This window comes from Lepisma saccharinum, chromosome 26, assembly GCF_977018435.1.
Source record: "Lepisma saccharinum chromosome 26, izLepSacc3.1, whole genome shotgun sequence".
Classification (NCBI taxonomy): domain Eukaryota; kingdom Metazoa; phylum Arthropoda; class Insecta; order Zygentoma; family Lepismatidae; genus Lepisma; species Lepisma saccharinum.
The window spans coordinates 15,326,788-15,345,458 of record NC_139254.1 but is presented as its reverse complement, the minus strand read 5'-3'; the positions used below and the strand labels follow the sequence as shown (position 1 = coordinate 15,345,458).

At 40.1% G+C, this 18,671-nt stretch overlaps 1 protein-coding gene across 1 annotated transcript in view; it reads right to left on the bottom strand.

The window, feature by feature from the left end:
* fws (Conserved oligomeric Golgi complex subunit 5 four way stop) overlaps positions 1-956 on the bottom strand; it is a 70,384-nt gene extending 69,428 nt beyond the window's left edge. Inside the window, exons 1-2 of the mRNA XM_083112451.1 lie at positions 730-956; positions 437-538 (exon numbers count right to left, since the gene is read on the bottom strand). Of these exons, the coding sequence (XP_082968577.1) occupies positions 437-538; positions 730-775 (148 nt within the window). The 5' untranslated portion in view covers positions 776-956. The remainder of the gene's footprint in view (positions 1-436; positions 539-729) is intronic.
* Between the last annotated feature and the right edge of the window lie 17,715 nt (positions 957-18,671).

Genomic DNA, 18,671 nt, shown 5'->3' with positions numbered 1-18,671 from the left:
CAATTCCGTAAGTACTTTCTCGTCTTTTCTCCTGTAAATTTGAAGAAATCCGTCTCCGGCTTATACTACTGTTACCAAAATAGCAACATATGCTATTCTCAGCACCTGGTGAAAATAGCCTCACATGCTATTTTCAGCACCTAGCGAAAATAGCCATAATGCTATTGTCACCACCTGGTGAAAATAGTCGAGGCCATAATTTATTTGCATTGATTTAGTGTTTTAAGTCCACTTTATGCAGAGTAAGGCTAATCGGGACTGGACCTAAAGTTTAAAGTGGGATCCGAACCACTATATGCCTCCACAATTGATTTGCATGTTCCAAATATAAAATCATTAGGTTATAATTCATTCAGAAAAATATTATGGTGCCTTGGCTGTCAGTATATTTTCTACATTAAAAGTATAACAATACTACCCATCTCAATTAACATACCTTCGGCTAGCTTTGATAATTGTTGAGACAGGGGCATTCCTTCCATATCCCCTGGTTGTTTCTTATCCCCACATCCTCCATGAAGGAAAGGTCTAAGGAATTCTGAAAGAAGTATCAAGTACACACATTATAATACAATTTGTTTGTCAATTATACGTTTATTAATACTTCATTAATGACAGTGCCGCTTACAAATATTCAATGCATAAAAAAAACATGTCTCTGTCATAATATGCATAGCCTCTTCTTGTTAGTGTTAGCGTGAAATTACTTGGTTGTTTACAACTACTTACCATCTTGCTGTAGCCGTTGCCAGACATCCGTACTTGTTTCTGTCATATTTTCAGATGCTTCTTCCTAGATCCATCTATTTTGTTTACTTCTAGCAGACCATCACTAGCCAACGCGGCATTAGTTAATGCATTGTATACTATGTGATTGAACAGTTTAAATTTTCATGTTTCAATGCAACTTAATAATGTTGAATTTAACGTTTTATAAATTCTAAAAATTAAATATGTTGTCTGGCATTACATAACATGAAGTTTTCACTTGTCTTTACTAAAAAATTAATATAAGCAAAGCGCATCAATTACTTGTTCTTTTACGCTGTACATATAACATTTATGTTGCAGCGTTGCAACCCACAGACTAGTTGCAACCCAGAAGCTCGCAGCCGACGACTCCAATGTTCATTTTTAAAGATACTTTCACCAAGGCAGATAGGTATTTGAAGGGTTGTTAATTTTTTGCACCTGTGGATACTATGTACGTAATTAACATGTTATTCAGATATTTAAAAAGAAATTATTAGAATTACCATAATCCCCTCCCTTAGATCTTTTCAAATACCACAATGAGTGAGAATACGTCGTCACCTCAGAGTTAACAGTTAATGCCACTTCCTTTACTACACGTTATCCAATAACGCTATGAAAAAACTCTGTGGCAGCAGGAGCAGTTACATTAATTATAATCCTAAAATTCGATTTATTACAAATGTTTTCATGTTGATAACAGCGGACAAGTCGAAGTTGGGTGGACCGCAACGGCAATTCCAGAAAGGGGTGGTGTAGATGTAGGGACCCGACAATGTTCTCTATGTGCTCCTGAAATTGTTAATGATCCCACGAATTCAACAGACATTGTCGCTCATGTGCAAAAATCCAATTAAGACAACATGTGTTGCGGCCCACAACAACTTGTGGGTCAACAATGACACAAGCCGACCTCCATGGTAGAGTGGTTATCACAGCACGCTACGACACCAAGGTCCTGGGTTCGAATACCGTCCTTGGCATGGATATGTTCTATGAACGCCACCACCATCTTTCACCATATCACCAACGATCCTTACACGGACGGCGCTACAGGGGGGCTAGGGAGTGCTGAAGCCTCCCCCTTAATAGCCTATCTACTAGATTTTTAGAGTACGGTAGATGTACTTGGACCGCAAATAAGAAAAACTTGAACTTTTCTTATTCAGTAACATTTTCCATTTTAAAACCGCCTTGGGGCAAGGCCATTATTGTTCAAGTACATTTTCTACTTTAGCAAGATTACTTTATTCTAAAAATCAGTGGGCCAGAGAGAGGGGGCAGGTTCAGATCTGCCTGGATCATTTGTTTACTAAGTAATTGGTCAATCATGAGTCACCAAACAAGTTTGTAGATAATTTTGCAGCTGCTCATAAAAACAGGGGAAAGACTGCGCAGTTTTTGTTCGTTATGTTTTATTAAAGTTATGAATCTAGATAGTAACATACGGAAAAAGTAACACAGAATGCACCATCCTTTGCCAACATACAGTAAATTTCCGAAAGCTCAATAAACAATATTTCAGCAGAAATCAAACGAAAAGTATGGTCACGCAAACGCGCAATCTTACCCGCAGCGCAAGGTAAGAATGCGCATCGTACTAACACTTTCTAAACAGAGTCACATTCGTATGAAGGTTCTATAAAAAGGAAAACAAATCACTAAAGAAAGTTTCTCTTTCATATGAGAAGCATTTGTCGTGCCATTGAAAAAATGGAGCACAGTGAATCAAGTTCTCGGCTGGGGTATCGCTAACGCAAATCACAAATGAAGGTTCCTGTTTCATACGAGGTGCAGTTTTCGTGCCACCATTCGTCACATGTGGCACATTGAATCCAATCCTGGACTGGGAGTTCGCTGTACTTCTCATCACAACCAGGACAACTATACTGTTTCTTTTGACGTTGCCAGCTTGATACGTCTTCTTCAGCAAGGACGTTCCATTTCATCATCGTTCTCTTCCGTGAAAAGATGACTGCAAGAGGAATGGAACTTCCTGACGCGCTCATACGACATACAGCATTGATGGTTTGTCCACGTTCTCCACTAACAATTTGCTTAACCGACCCTTCCCCTTTCACACTTTTCACCTTTGGAGGATTCGAAGGAACTGTGCTGACACCAGATTCATCCATATTAAATACACGGTATGGTTAAAATTTATATCTATTCCATTAATTACTGCAGATTTGTAAAATATCTGTTCACCTGAAATTTACTGCCCAGTCCTGCACCTCGCTGCAATCAGTAACAAATCACGTGATGCTGTTGAGCCATTGCACAATGCAATGAAAACGTATACACAGGTGGACTCGGCATTAACACAGCTATCTCTGTGAATCAACATCGTGATATTCTCTACATTTACAGTGAAGAAATTCTAAGAAAATTAAGTGTCAAAATAAATAGAAAACACCTAAAAATACTTCTCGCTTTCCTCTTTCAGCACAACGAACTACCAACTTGTCTTCACTAACATCCACGGATACTCACCTCTTAAACATATTCAACACATCGTCAAGTCTGAATGTAAAATTATAGTTTTAATGCCAGAATCACAGCTGATACCACACAGTTGTTCTCTTAGTTTTACTGTTAACATGTTTGAACTTTCAAAATACAAGAATGGATCTCAAATAGACTACGTACAACACGGGTTGAATTTTAATTTATAAAACAATATATGGCCTCCTCCCTGATGGCGCAGTGGTAGCGCCATCGCCTTGTAATCAAGGGATCTCGGATTATGCTACCTCCCTAGTGTGCATATCTTAAACTAAAATACAACGGCTACAAAATCTTCAGGGGGATGGGTTCTTTGTTTGAGAATGCAAATAAGTAAGCGTGATAGCCAAAGTATATGATAAAAATGCGAGACTATATTCTGAGAATTTTCAGTTACAGAGAATATACGATATATGTACATGAATATTACTTTGGAAGAGATTATATTTGCCTTCTTCTTCTTTCTTCTACATTAAAAGAATAGACTTCTTCTTCTTTCTTCTACTAACGTAGATTTCTTCTTTGGTAAAAGAAATAGGCTTCTTCTTCTTTCTTATACTAACGTAAATTTCTTCTTTAGTAAAAGAATAGGCTTCTTCTTATTTCTTCTACTAGCGTAAATGTCTTCTTTAGTAAAAGAAATAGGCTTCTTCTTCTTCTTTCTTCTACTAACGTAAATTTCTTCATTGGTTAAAAGAATAGGATTCTTTTTTCTTCTAGAATATCGATTTCCTTTATGAATAAATGATTGGCTTCTTCTTCTTCTTCTTCTTTCTATTTCTTCAATCTTCTATTTACAACAAATAGTTCTTGGCCTTCTTCATCAATTTCTTCTTTGGCAAAATCATCTATTTGTTCAATCTTCTATTTACATCAATTGAATATTTCTTTTCCTGCCCACTTCCTTGTTTTCTTAGGCATCGAGATCTGAACCAAAGCTCAAATGGATTCAGGGGCCTCAAATATTGATATATTTTGATATTTGATATTTATTGATATTGGTACGAGCCCTTTGGCTGTGCGTATCTTACAATATTGTTACATAAACACCCCGACCTTAAACATGCACCCCATTTATCATACATTCAGAAACATTTATAAACAGAAACATTTGGAAAATAATTACATACTATGTACATATATAAATAGCAATGTGGTCCACTTCTTACATTTGAGATTGTTCATTGTCACAACACTGCACTACACGCTCCACCTATGCCTGAGCCACTGCTGTTCCGTACCCTTCACTTTCACTGACTCCTTGCAGCATTTTCCTGCGCTCCATCCAAACTGCATGTAAATAGGAGCCCAGGGCTTTGATATTTACATTCGTTACACCACTCCTCTCCTCCCTACATATAGCCTGGATGGTCTGCTCAATGCTGTCTCTTGCACTGTCCCCCCATTTGCGTTGTCTGAAGGGTGCCGACCAAACACACTCATGTAGGATGTGAGCCCTCGTCTCCTCTTCGCCGCATAACGTGCAGATGGCACGACCGTCCGGCCCCTTTAGTTTGTGTTGCCTCCACCCCCCTAGCAAGAACCAGGCAAATCCAAGGTTTTTGCTGGTACGTACACGTATCAATGTATCGTTTTCTCCCCCATTCCACCCACACTCCTGGCGGTTGTGCGGCGACGAGCGTTACCTTCTCCCTACATTCTGCCATGATGTCTTGCCTTCTACTGTCCACCAACCTTTCCCTTATGATTTGCAACATCCCAGTTTCGCACCTCCCGCTCCTCACCTCTTCCCACAGTTCCCACAGACCCATTCTGTACAAGTCGTCCTTAATCCCACTTGCCCAGTGGCGTGCGAACCCTTCCTCAATCTGAACTCGCAGACACTGATGTTTCAGTGAGTCTCCGGCCCATTGTTCCAGCTTCATCCAGTGCTTGAAGCATCTCATCCTCGCTTCGACATCCTCCCTATGTTTTCCCATATCCCTCAGGACGCCACACGTGCTTGCACTCGTGCTGGTTCCCAGTATTTGTTTTAAAAACCGCGCTTGTATCTGATTTGCTACTCGCCCCTCCCTTCCCTCCCCCATAGTTCCGCGCCGTAAAATAGGGTTGCTTTCACCGTTGCTTCATAAATTTGGTCCAGCAATCTCACACTGACTGTAGGGACTTTCCGTTGCAGTCGCTCTACCTTGCCCAGCCCATAACAAGCTTTTCCCTTTCTGCCTTCGATGTGCTTTGTCCACTCCCCTGCCATACTCAGCGTGATGCCTAGATAGGTGAAACGTTTGACCCTTTCAAGCTCGGAATCCCTATAGGTCCACCGCTCCTTTGCTGCGAAAACATAACCTTTCTTGAACGCCATTATTTTAGTTTTTCGTGTATTTACCTTCAACTTCCATGTTGTGCAATATTGTTTAAGTCTGTTCAATCCCCGCTGTAACCCCTGTACTTCGTTTGATATTAAAACGAGATCATCCGCATAGAGAAGCATTGGTATCGGTGTCCCGACTATCTCCGGTGTTTCAGCTCCTTCTTCTCCCACGAAGCTAGCAACGTCATTAATAAAAATAATGAAAAGTAAAGGTGAAAGTATGCATCCCTGCTTGACGCCTACCGTGCTCTCGTGCTGCCCAGACACCACCCCCTGCCCACATTTGACACAAAATTTGACCTCTCTGTACATATTCATTAGCGTATTAATCATTCTAGCCGAAACCCCCATGTCCCATAACTTCCCCCACAGCATTTGCCTATCGATAGAGTCAAACGCCTTTTCAAAGTCAACAAAACAGCAATATAATTTTCCCCTTTTCTCGTTTAACTTGCTTTGGATCAGTGTGTTCAGGACAAAAACATTATCTACAGTGCTATAATTGGACCTGAAACCAGCCTGCAGGGGGGTCAGTTTATCAAAAATATCGGCCCATTTTCTTAATCTGCTGTATAGAATACTACAATATACTTTCCCTAATACGGGCAGGAGAGAAATACTCTGTAATTGTTAGTGTCATTTACATCCCCTTTCCCTTTGTATAGAGGACAAATAACGCTCGTTCTCCATAATTTGGGGAAGGTTCCGCTATTGAATATGTTGTTGAGCAGAGACCTTCCCGTTTCTGCCAATCGCTCGTTACAATTCAGCACCTTCACGAGATCTGGCCCGATTCCATCAATACCCGCCGCCGCCACCTCGTATGCGCCAAATCAAAAGGGAGCAGCCCAAGATGATCGCTAATAAGTAGTGTTGCCCACGGGACGAGACGGGACAGGCTTTTAAAAATTCGAGACGAGACGAGATTGATCATGTGTCCCGAGACAAACTAATATTTTCGAGACGAGACAGCATTTCACAGCATTTCCACGAGACGAGACAGGCCAAAGTCTCGTCTCGTGGGCAACACTACTAATAAGAAGTGCTGCCTGTGGCCCGGCGCGTCTAAAGAAACTAGCGCAACCGTAGTGCATTGGGGCGTATAACTAGACTGTAGCGCCATCAGGGATCAAACAACCAAAACCTGGCAATATTCTCCTCGCCAGAGGTACAGCGCCTAGAATAACGTAGTGGGGAAAACGGCACGGTTCTGCACTCTCTGGCTGGTTCCACTCGAAAATGATACCGCTAGAGGCGCTGGTGTTGGACCCGGTGCTTGGTATTCGTCTGCTTATAATGGAAGTAAATGGAGTTTTCGCTGCAACGTCTGATTGTTTTACATGAAGCATTTATATCAATGTGATAATTGCTATGATATTTGGTACAGTGGTCGCGAAGATATTAACGAACATTCTAGACAGTCGACCACGTCCTGTTATCGTCATACTTTCGTTAATAATACGGGAGAAAAAATACGCGTGGAATGCTCTTGGCAACTAAATTTTTGTGTATGAATTAGGTTCATTATTATTATTATCATCATCATTTCTTTTAAAGATATTCACACTGAAGCATTTGTATTTTTGATATTTACTGTCTCTTTTCTTCCGCTTTAAACTAATCGCGGCGATGATGATAATGATGATAGCATGAAACGACAAGGGGAACCCCACAAAACTTTCTTAGTGCCATCGACATGAGTGTAAGGAAACTTTCAAACCAATGGGACAAGCGACACGGGATGTTCACACTGTCACACCAGTGACACACACTTCCAGACTGTAAAATAGCATTCATTGCACATGAGGGTCCAAACAGCAAACGACACGTTCATATGGCGTATTCGCGTACTACTTGTTACTTCGGTCGGAAAGCTCCTTAAAGGAAGGGTGCTGAGACCGAAGCGACGCGCTACAGGGGGAGTTCCCAACTAAGTGACAAGAGACATGGTGTCTTCAGTCTATTAGCAAGCGTTGCTTGCGAACAACAGATAGGCGACACTATAAACCGCACATTACAACAACAGATCTAGGTGACACGGTAAGTCACACGTGTCGCTTTGTCGCTTGTGCGTCGCTCAAACTGGGCCATTTCCTCAATAGCTTGCAACATGTAGCCGTGGTTTGTTGTTCGCGCATACGCAATGCAATGAGTGTCTTGCTTTAGTGAGATTGCGCACCAAAGTGACAAGCGGCACGCAACACTTATCGCTTGAGGATTTCACCAACCGAACGCTGGCCTGTGCTTCCCGTCATGCCGCTACGATGTTAAATGTTGCTCTTGATTGGCTCGTTTCCAAGCAACATGTGTCGCTTCGGTATGAAAGTTGCCTTGGACCGAAGACCCGTGTCGCTTTGGTGTGAAATCCTCGTATCGTTTGTCGCGTGTCGCTTTGGTCTAAAATCTCCTTGAGGAAACGGTGCAGTCATAGCTTGTGTCCCTACGTTCGAAAGGCTGCATTGATTACAGACTGCTCGCTTTCAAGCGACACTTGTGGTTTGTCGCCTCGGAATGAAATATCTCTCAGGATACTATTTATATTCTAATAACATAGAAAAATAAACTGTAATACACAGTCCAAGACCTGACGTCCGGTATCACATTGCGATGTTTTTTCTTGTGTTACGCACGCATGCTATTTATTTATTCATTTTATTTTACTTTTCTTTCCAAATTAATGCCATTTCGTGACTGCAAATCACTCCACAAATATAACTGTTTCCATCAATTCACGTACCGCCTTTCAAGACAAACAAATCTACATAATATATTCCAAAAACTAACAAAGCAGCATTACTTTCATAAGAAAATTAGCACCGATTCTGATCGCACTGCCATCTATGTTCTTATCAGTCGCGGGAACCAGTTCCTTGGGTCGTTTTCCACACTACATTATTGAAGGCACTATATCAGATGTAAACAAGGAGCAGATTCGAAATGTTCTGAATTCGTCACTCAAATTATTAACTTCCCTGAATATTCCATATATGGGTATGTCCCTAATTATGATAATCTCCTATTTACATTATGTTATTTATTCCTTATTTACATTTATATAATCTGCATTTACTTATTTCCCTTTTGCTTTAATAATATAATCATCCTTCTTATACTTCAATTTCAACAATCAGCTTTCTTTCACAATCTTTTGCGCACTGCCATCTGTCGTCGCTTTCATGAAATATTCCATATTGCATTAGTGATTGTGTTCGGCCGATTAGGTACGTGACAGTTCGATGCCAGGTAGAGGCACATAGGGATTCGAATCCCACTTTAAACTGTAGGTCCATTCACAATTAGCCTTACTGTGCATAAAGTGGACTTAAAACACCAACTCAATCAATTAAAATAATATATCTTAGTAAGTTAATTTAAATGTAAAGTTTTTAAAACACAGTGAATACATTTTCGAGCCCGACTTGGCGACCCGGGCCAACAAACGCCCCTCGGGACCCAGCAGTGGGTCGCGCCACATAGGTTGAGAAAGATGGTTCAGATTCATCGTTGCGATTAGTCAAAACTGGCAGAGAAGCGACGCTAAATAACAAAATTGAAAATGCAACATTGCATAATTGGAACTATAAATTCTTTGAGATAAGCACTGAAGACCTAGCTCTTGTTGTTTAGTGTCCGTGAACTTAGAAGATGTATCATGCTATCAACAATCAGTTAGCTCTCTCGGGCACCACAAATAACTTCACGACTCAGTATTAATTCTAATTCTTTTTCATCTTATTATTATTATTAGTAGTAGTAAAAAGTAATGTAAAGTGCTCCCCTGTGCATTGCACCACGCCATGAAGGCGTATATGGGGTGTGAAGTTAGAATCCAACACTTTCTTGATCACGGCCGAAGATGGGGCTGATGTGATCATCACCACGCCCCTGGCCGGCTTTACTCCCCAGAATTTCCTCCAGGTACCCACTTTATACGACGCTGGGTGGGCGCCGGAGGTGCTTGAACAGGTGGAAAAAATCCCGGTTCTCACCCACCGGGGATCGAACCCGGTTCTCTCGCATGGTAGTTAGACGCCTTAACGACTTTTTTAAAGGAATACCCCTATTCGGTAGTATGTCCCGTTTTCTACATTTTTGTCAATTTTCACATATCTTGGTTTTTCTCCATTACATTTTTTTCTCATTAGGACAAACACAAACATTCTTTCGAAACCGGGACCTCTGGCGTCTCAGCGCACTGTGAAAACCACTCAGCCACGGAGGCCGACAACGACTGAGCTACCGCGGCTCATTATTATTATTATTATTAGTTTTAGTAGTAGTAGTAATGAGTGGTGGTCGAGTGGGTTCCCAGTAAAATTTCCTAAGATATTTGTTGATTTGGTGTTTTAGGTCCACTTTATGCGCAGTAAGGCTTATCGGGACTGGACCTACAGTTTAAAGTGGGATCCGAACCACTTGTGCCTCCACCGAGTATCGAACCCGGGACCCCTTGATTACAAGGCAACGAAGCTACCACTGCGCCATCGGGGAGCGCATTTTCTTTTTCCAGTCATCTTGTGAATGAGGTTTCATTTCTTGCTCTCTGATTGGCTGTTGGAAAGTTACGTTGCTGTGATTGTGAGAATATCTTGTTTGCGCTGTACGTTAGGTTAGGTTAGGTTAGGTTAGATTGCATTAGAAAGCAGCAAATTTGCGCTAGATATAAGACATTCTCACAATCACAGCACCGTAACTTTCCAACAGCCAATCAGAGAGCAAGAAATGAAACCGCATTCACAAGTTGACAGGAAAAAGAAAATTCACCATCGGGGAGGCCATTTCCTAAGACATGTCTGCGATGATAAACAGAAGCGTACTGTAACAACCAGAGATGCCCGGGCAATTTGTCACGTGGGTCTCATCCGAAATGTCGAACTTACTTACTTGATCGCGGATAGTCATGGAGTAAGAGAAAAGTAAAACCGTCATATTATATCTTTAAACACCGTCGTAAACTTGGCGTGGGTGTAAATTGTCTACAGTTATGAATCCAGTAAGAAGATTTTGTTCTTATTGGCACACAATAATTAATCATAATTAGTCATTCATAAACATTTACCATTATTATTCATTTTACGTGTGGTATTCATAATGTAGTCCGCGGACGTGCGGTCTATTAGGCTTTCAGCTTGGGATACAGGACGCGCGCTGGTTCGAGTCTCCTGTGGGAAGGGGAACAACGTTTCTCCTGAGATTTCGGCCTGTGTACAGAACAGGCGCCCACCCACCATCGTGAGGAAATTGGGGAGCTACGAATGAGTAGCATAACAAGGTCATGGAAACCTATGTGTTTTCGTTGTGCTGAACACATGTCACCCCGTAACTAGTTGGAATCTCGCACACCTGTGCTGAGGCATGTCGGAGTGAGGTCGGTACTCGGTAGGTATGCCTTGGCCCTCAAGGGCTGTTGATATCTGGTCCTGCCTAGATATTCTCAATAGTTTCGTGGTTATGTAAGTAAGTCTATTGATAATATCTAGACAACTGCGAAAGCAGGGTGGATAAAAATCATAATTTTTATTTTTAGAAATAATTTTTGTTGATATTTTAAAATTTTAAATCCGATTTTTTTTTTAAAAAAAACACGCTTAAAATTGCTTGTATGTTTCTTTTGGCACTATACATATAGATATATGTTTTTTATAGATAGGTTTTTATAGTAAACTGCCGTGTAAAATATTTGAACAGTTGGATTAAAGCAAATAAAAATAATATATAACTATATATTTTCCTGTTTCTAACATTGAACCTACTATAGAAATGTTTGTTGAGTGCTAATTTCCAGTAACTTTCTTCTAGTGAAAATAAACATTCTGGATCTGCTCTATAAGTGTAACTTAAATATTTTTGTAGTCTTTGTAGCTGAATTTTGGAGAATTTTTTAATGGTAGTTTCAAAAATATCAGCTGCCATGTTCATTTACAGTTTAATGATAATGACACTATTTAAGGTTTAACATGATTAGGATTTTGTATACATTTCTACACAAAACGTTTGCTATATTTGCCTATATAAATTAATGAATTTTAAATCAAGAGAAATGTGTGTTTACATTCCCATTCGTATGAGCTCACTCCATCGGTACATGTATTTTATTTCCTTTCTTTTCCTTTCTTACAGCCTAATAAACACCATTAAATGATTACGAGATTAATATACTTTCACAAAAAGTGATTGTGGTATCTACAAAATACTTCTGCACATTATTCTATGAATTATTTATTTAAAGTGATATTTTTTTTTAAAAAAAGTCACGTCATTTAAATCTTGTGCGATAGCAAACCACACGAAGATTCAGATGAATACTCTAGAAGAAATTGCATAAGTAATTTTTCAGATATTGGAATATCATAGTGATTTTTAGAAAAGAGAGGAAAATTTGAGAATAAGTGCCAGGACGACTGCCAAAGATTCAGCCGAGCCTTAAGTCCATATGCACAAATAATTTAATGAACTTAACAGCTTATAGTTGGATCCGAACCCAGTATGTGCCTTCAACAGGCATCGAACCCCGGATGCAGAGGGGGCCACTCCGCGACTTGCACGTTATTGGCTAGAGCTTGTGACGTCACCAAGAGGACACGAGCGGAAGAAAGCTATGCGTAGAATGCAGCAGATGGCCCACGAAACGTGTTGTTTTCATGCATCTTTTGATATTATACACCAAAGCTGTTAATTTAATTTGAGAACAAGACATCAAATACGCGATAGAAGAATACATTTATTCCGAAACAATGCATAGTTTATTTTTTGCGTGATATCTTGTCCCTGCCGGCTTTTCTTTCCAGCTAACCTATTGCATTTATTTTAAATGTCTAATTCTAAGGAAAGTTCTTGGCCGGGCATATTCTGATATGACTTTTTACTGAATGTCCTGGAATTTCCCTTTAATATTTTTACGCTACTTTTAAGATTCTCCAGTTGATCGCCACGATGAGGATAAATTTGTTTTTGTTATTTAGCGTCTTCTTTCACTTTTGGCTAATCGCGACGAACTGGATGAGTGATGATTAGTTTAAATTGATGAAGGTACACTCGCAGCAGGCACGTATCCAAGGGGGAGCTTAGGGGCTCGAGCCCTCCCGAAAGTTTTCGGTTTACAATAGATAAAATGAGGTTTTTGGTTTCTTGTGGTCGAAAATAAAATAATGTGACGATAATTTAAGGAGAGAAATAATTATCGAGTCAAGCATATCCAAGGTGGGAATCAGGGGGCTCCAGCAACCCCTTCAGGAAATTATGCTACATAAAATTAGGTTCATGGCTTCTTGAATAATGTGATGATAATTTGAGAGAAATAATTATCGAGGCAAGACACAGAATGTTCTATAACCCTGTTGTTGTTAATAGCGCGTTTCCAAGGTGGGATCAGGGGGCTGGAGTCCCCCGTTATTTTTTTTTCAGTTTACACTACATAAAATTAGGTTTTTGTTTTCTTCAATAGTGTGCCGATAATATAAGGAGAGAAATACTTACCAAGGCAACACGGAGAATGTTCTATAACCCTGTTGTTGATAATATTGCATTAAAACTTTTTTTGAGCTTTCGGTGTTGTCGCTGCACTATGCAAAGACTTGTCAGCATTTGGAAGCTGCAAACGTAGCGCCACACGTAGGACGATTCATTGTATTTTTTTAATCTGTGGAAAGCGCGAAAGGGAACGTTCATGTATAAGAGAAGGAGTCGAACTACTGGCAACATTAACGAATCGTTTTATCTGCGGAACATTCTAGAATATAATGAGGTTAAAATACGCGGCTTCAATTTCCAAGTTGATCTGTAGAACAGAATCTGTTAATGAGAATTCAAAGGTAAGTGTGACAGTTCATTCATACTGTCGATTAGTGATCAGTCAGTGTCCATTGGTGGCTTTATAAGATCTAGTGATTCGAAGATGAAAAGGACTAAATACCGTAAAGTAGCGAAGTCTACTACTAGTTTCAGTTGGGGTCCAAAGCTGAAGACATTAACGACAGCGGAATTTCCGGAGCCTCAGTGTAGTGCTAGTTCGGGTCGAGGGCCGAAGGGGTCAACAACAATCCAACAATCAACAACCAAGAATCTGTGTATTACTCTGTACTGTTTGTGATCCACATGGATTTGTGATCATCCCTTCATCCATTTCATCTACTCACCATTCATTTTCATCTTTGTGATTAGCCAAGAGGGAAAATTATACTTGAAATAAAACAAAAGCAATACAAATACAAAACAAAAATAATGGAACGATTATGCTGTTACGTTTTCCTGTATTTTAGGCACGTCGCATTTATCAGCCAACAGTCAGAGATTGCTTTTCGGTCGAATGATACTTCTAATAATGGGAGGTAAATGCAAGCTGAGAATTATAATTTGATCTCTTATCCACCTGAGTTGAGGATCTAAATTTTTAAATTTTATTTGTAACAATATTTACTACTGCGAGGAATTAAAAAGAAACTTACCGCTAATTTCGGCACTGGCTTCCTATTCTATAATAGTTACATTTGTTGTAAGAACATAATACATTAATTTACTTTGTATAAATATTACATTATCCATCGCTTTTCCTAATTAAATCTCATACCATATCCAATACACACATAAAATGTGTTTTACTAATAATACAGTGCGCAATTAGAAAATAAGTCTTGTGAAGCAGCACAAATATTGCTTCCCCGATGGCCTAGTGGTAGCGCCGTCGCCTTGTAGTGAAGGGGTCCCGTGTTCGATACCCGGTGTAGGCACATAGTGGTTCGGATCCAACTTTAAACTGTAGGTCCAGTCCCAATTAGCCTTTCTGTGCAAAAAGCGGACTTAAAACGCCAATTTAATCAAGCAACACAAATATGAAATATTAAATCTAGTTTTTTATTTGGTTTATTTTACATCACTTTTCTGCCACTTTTGGCTAATTGCGAAGATGGGGTTGAGTCATGATGATGAAATTGATGAATGGACACTCACAAACATCCATACCCAGGCCGGAATTCGAACCTGGGATCCTTGGCGTCGTAGCGCGATGTGCTAACACTCTGCCACGGATGCCGGCTATTAAATCTACATGAAGGCCCAGGGGGAAAAACGATGAATGTCGATTTTTCGTCCATTTTGAGATCGCAGCGCCATCTGATAGCTCAGAAGCTGTACTATAAGAATGTGAACGACCTTGGTTGGGAAAACGGTGAGAAGTGCCTGAAAAACGCATTCAAATATTCGGGGCAAGGGGGAAAAACGATGAAAGTCCGAACGTCGGGGGAAGAACGATGAGTGTTTTCTGTTAAATAATGTGTGCCTCACTGAAACGGGTTAGCGCTAAGGGAAGGTTATTCCAGTCGTTCGTTGTGCGTGTGTTGAATCGTGCAGTGTTGTGATCAGTTCTATTGTGTACTATTTGTGACGAACATGAATGCTTGCTTAATATTTGTTGAGAGATTAAGATTTTTAAATGTTTGTTATTTCAAATTATATGCAAGATGTCACAGACAACTTTAATTAGATTGGTACAGTTGTGGTTGGAACTTGTATATATGTTTAGAAATACGTCATAATCTGTTCGCATTGACGTCACGTTCCCATCTCAACAGAGGAAGTGACTCGTACAAGTCGCAAAAGGCTGTGGTTGAAGCTGGCATCAATGACTCTGAAAAATCAAAAAGAGAAACAGAACTCTCAAGACTGAAAGCAGAACACGAACTTCATTTACTGAAAGCTCAGAAGTTTTATTCCCTCAAGAAGTTATACAAAGAGAAGAGTAGAAAGGATGACACCATAGCTGCAGTTACCATGGATGTTCAGAAAAATTTACCGACCCCCAACATTAGCACCAATGATGTGTATTATAAACGTCAGTTGAACTTCTACAGCTTCAATATTCACATCCTTTCCTCTGGTGATTCAGTTTTCTTCATGCACGACGAGACCGTTGCTCATAAAGGGCCAGATGATGTGCGCTCTATGGTCGACAGTTTTGTGCACAACCTTTTGCCGGAAAAAGTTCGTCGCGTAGTCATCTTTTGTGATTCTTCTGCCGGCCAGAACAAGAACTATACTGTCATTCGATACCTCCACCATCTCGTGACAGAAAAACGTCGTTTCGATGCCATCAACATGTTTTCCAATCAGGGGCCACTCCTACTTAGAGTGCGATAAAAACATGAGCTACATAATCAACAGTCCTATGTTGAGTTGCCGGACGAATGAAGAGATGTAATAAGGAACAGCAGACACAAACCAACGCCATTTCCTGTGGTAAACTGCACGAAGGAGCTCTTCAAGACGTGGACTGAGTTCTTGAAGCCAATTTTTCTGCCAAAATGTCCATTTCCTACCAGGCCAGTGCGTTGTTTGGAGATACGAGCTGAAAACCCTACCAAAATTTTCTACCGCAATACCTATCTTGGCACTTACTTGCGCGCTGATGTCATGTGGCGACCACCGAAGCGAGGAAAGAACAAAGGGACCTCTACTTCACCTAGAACCATTTTGAGAAACCTGTACGATGGACCGCTGCCCATTCCTTTGACCAAGTACATGGATCACCAGAATTTGAAGCGATTTTTCACCAACCCAGAGGCTCAACAGTTTTACGAGACCATGCTAACCACCAACGCTACGGTAGAAAATGATGAGGATCTCTATGTGGACTACTTAGTTGATGATCAGGAATAGTTTGTGAGTTCCCCCAAGACTGATCCAACTTTTTTCATTTTGATGATAGTTTGATAAATAACAAACAACACTCCTTTTAATGTTGTAGTGTTACTCTCATTTTGTCTTTGTTTATTAGTGCACACCTGCAATGTAGAATTTAAACCACATTAATCGGTATAATTTTGCTTATTACTCTTTTTTGGTTTCCTCTGATTCTCCAGCAACATTTTCCTATGGTTAACTACATCTGTGGGAGTAAAAAGATACTTAAAAATAATTATTTTGGCATATAATGGCGTATTTATGAATATAAATACTTGTTTTTCATTTCCTGGCAAATCGTCTCGAATGAACATTCATCGTTTTTCCCCTTGCCCCTTCACATGGAAAGAGTTTCTGCAGTATGTTTGAGTTGAGTCAAACAAATTTCATAATGTGTCAGTATTCTCGCGGCATGTATTCAAATGTGTACTAATACAGGGCTAAGGCCTACCTACCGAATGCCGGCCTCACTTCCACCTGCCGAGGCGGGAGATCATCCAACTTGTTACGAGGTGGCGTGTGGTCAGCACGACGATCCCCCAGTCATTTTTGTAAGTTTCCATGACCGGATTACGCTACTCATTCGTAGCTCTCCAATTTCCTCACAATGGTGGGTGGTCACCGGTCCCATACACAGTCCGTAACTTCAGAAGGGAAGTTGTTACGCTTTCCCTCGAACCTGCGCGTTCCGTAGCCAGAGCCCAAAGCATGACGTCTTAGACCGAACGGCCACGGTGTGCGACTAAATATGCACAAAGTTTTAAAAGCAAAAGTACCTTCTGCGCGTTGTAACATGCCATGAATGAATTGGGATTATGATTCACAATCTCGGCCATTTATTAAGGTGGTGTTAGCATCACGTTCCGGCCCCCAAAATACTATCTTTATAGACCCCTGGTGAACCTCAAAACAGTTTTCATGCAAGGACGTTGCTGAGAAAATCCCCCTCGAGACCAACCACCCTGGGAACAGAATCCTCGTCTTCAGCGTGACAGCCAGATTATTTACCGACTGAACCAACGAGGCTTTTTAAAGCACATATAAAATAAATTAAAGCCAGCAAAATAGTATTTATTTGTACGATATCTTTATATTATAATATAATAGACGTGTATACAACACATTATATTGATAATACAAAAATCATTGATAAATTTTTCCTTGCTTTGATAAATTTGCTTTATATTGAATAGTTTCTTTGGGCATTGTTTACATGACAGCTCTTCTCATTGATTGACGAGAAGATTGAAAGGATGTGCAGGGGAGAAACGTTTGTCCTGTAAGTCGTACATTATATTTTCAGCACAATTTCTCAACAAACGCACCATAGCCGGAGTTCTGGAGGGGCCAGGGGAGCCCTGGCCCCCCCAACTTAAAAAAGACTATAAAATAACACATGATTAAGTTCAGTTACTACATTTTTGTTATGAAGCCATACCGCAAATCTTGACGTTTGGCATGATGTCATGTGCGGTAATTGCGCCGCAATAGCGGGTCTTAGACGATTTGATTGATGTGCAGAGCCGGATTAAGACGAAATTGGGCCTGATGCTGCATCAATTGATAGCATTAACTTGAAATATTCGGTGAACAATAAACACAACGACGTTATAGTTACGTCACAGCCGAAATAATAATAGTAACTGTATAGTAAGTAACGCTGTGTCTAGGCGTCCGAAATTGGGGCTCCAAATTTCATTCTAAGATTTATTTTCAGGTTAATATAGCAAAAGAAAACTGTTCAGCTTTCGAAAACTTCTCGTCTGTTTTCATCTGGGCCTATTTCAGGAATGGGCCTAATGCTGCAGCATCAATAGCACCCACCTTAATCTGGCCCTATTGATGTGTACAGTTTGAAGAAAGAAAAACGTAAAATGACTTTGTGTTGAGTCAACAGTTCCTGCTGAGGCATCAAAACAACTTTTCAATTTAATTTTTCTAAAATTTCTGAACCTCACTATTGTACCGTAACTTTTTTAAAGTAATACGAGTATTGTATCAATAAAAAAATAATGAAATGCAATAATCGTATTGTTTTGCTTCTTTTAAAACTGACAACCAATATACTAATTAATATTTGTTTACTTAAGCGATGAAATTTAACATTTTGAAATCCAAAAGGCTTAAAAGTCAGTGATTTTAAGCTGTTTTTTTTAATTTCCGGGGGAAGGCCTCCGGACCCCTTATAAACTAGGGGATATTCAATACATGAGGGTTATTGAATATCCCCTAGTTTATAATATCATATGCTTCTCCCAGAGTCTGGCCCCCCAAAAACAAAAGCTCATACTCCGCCCATGAAACGCACATAAATAAAGTAACACAGTGCAATTGTTAATTAGTGTTGGCTACCTACGAGATGTTCAAAGTATTATTTTCGCGGGCGATGTTTCAACTTCAAAGCTAA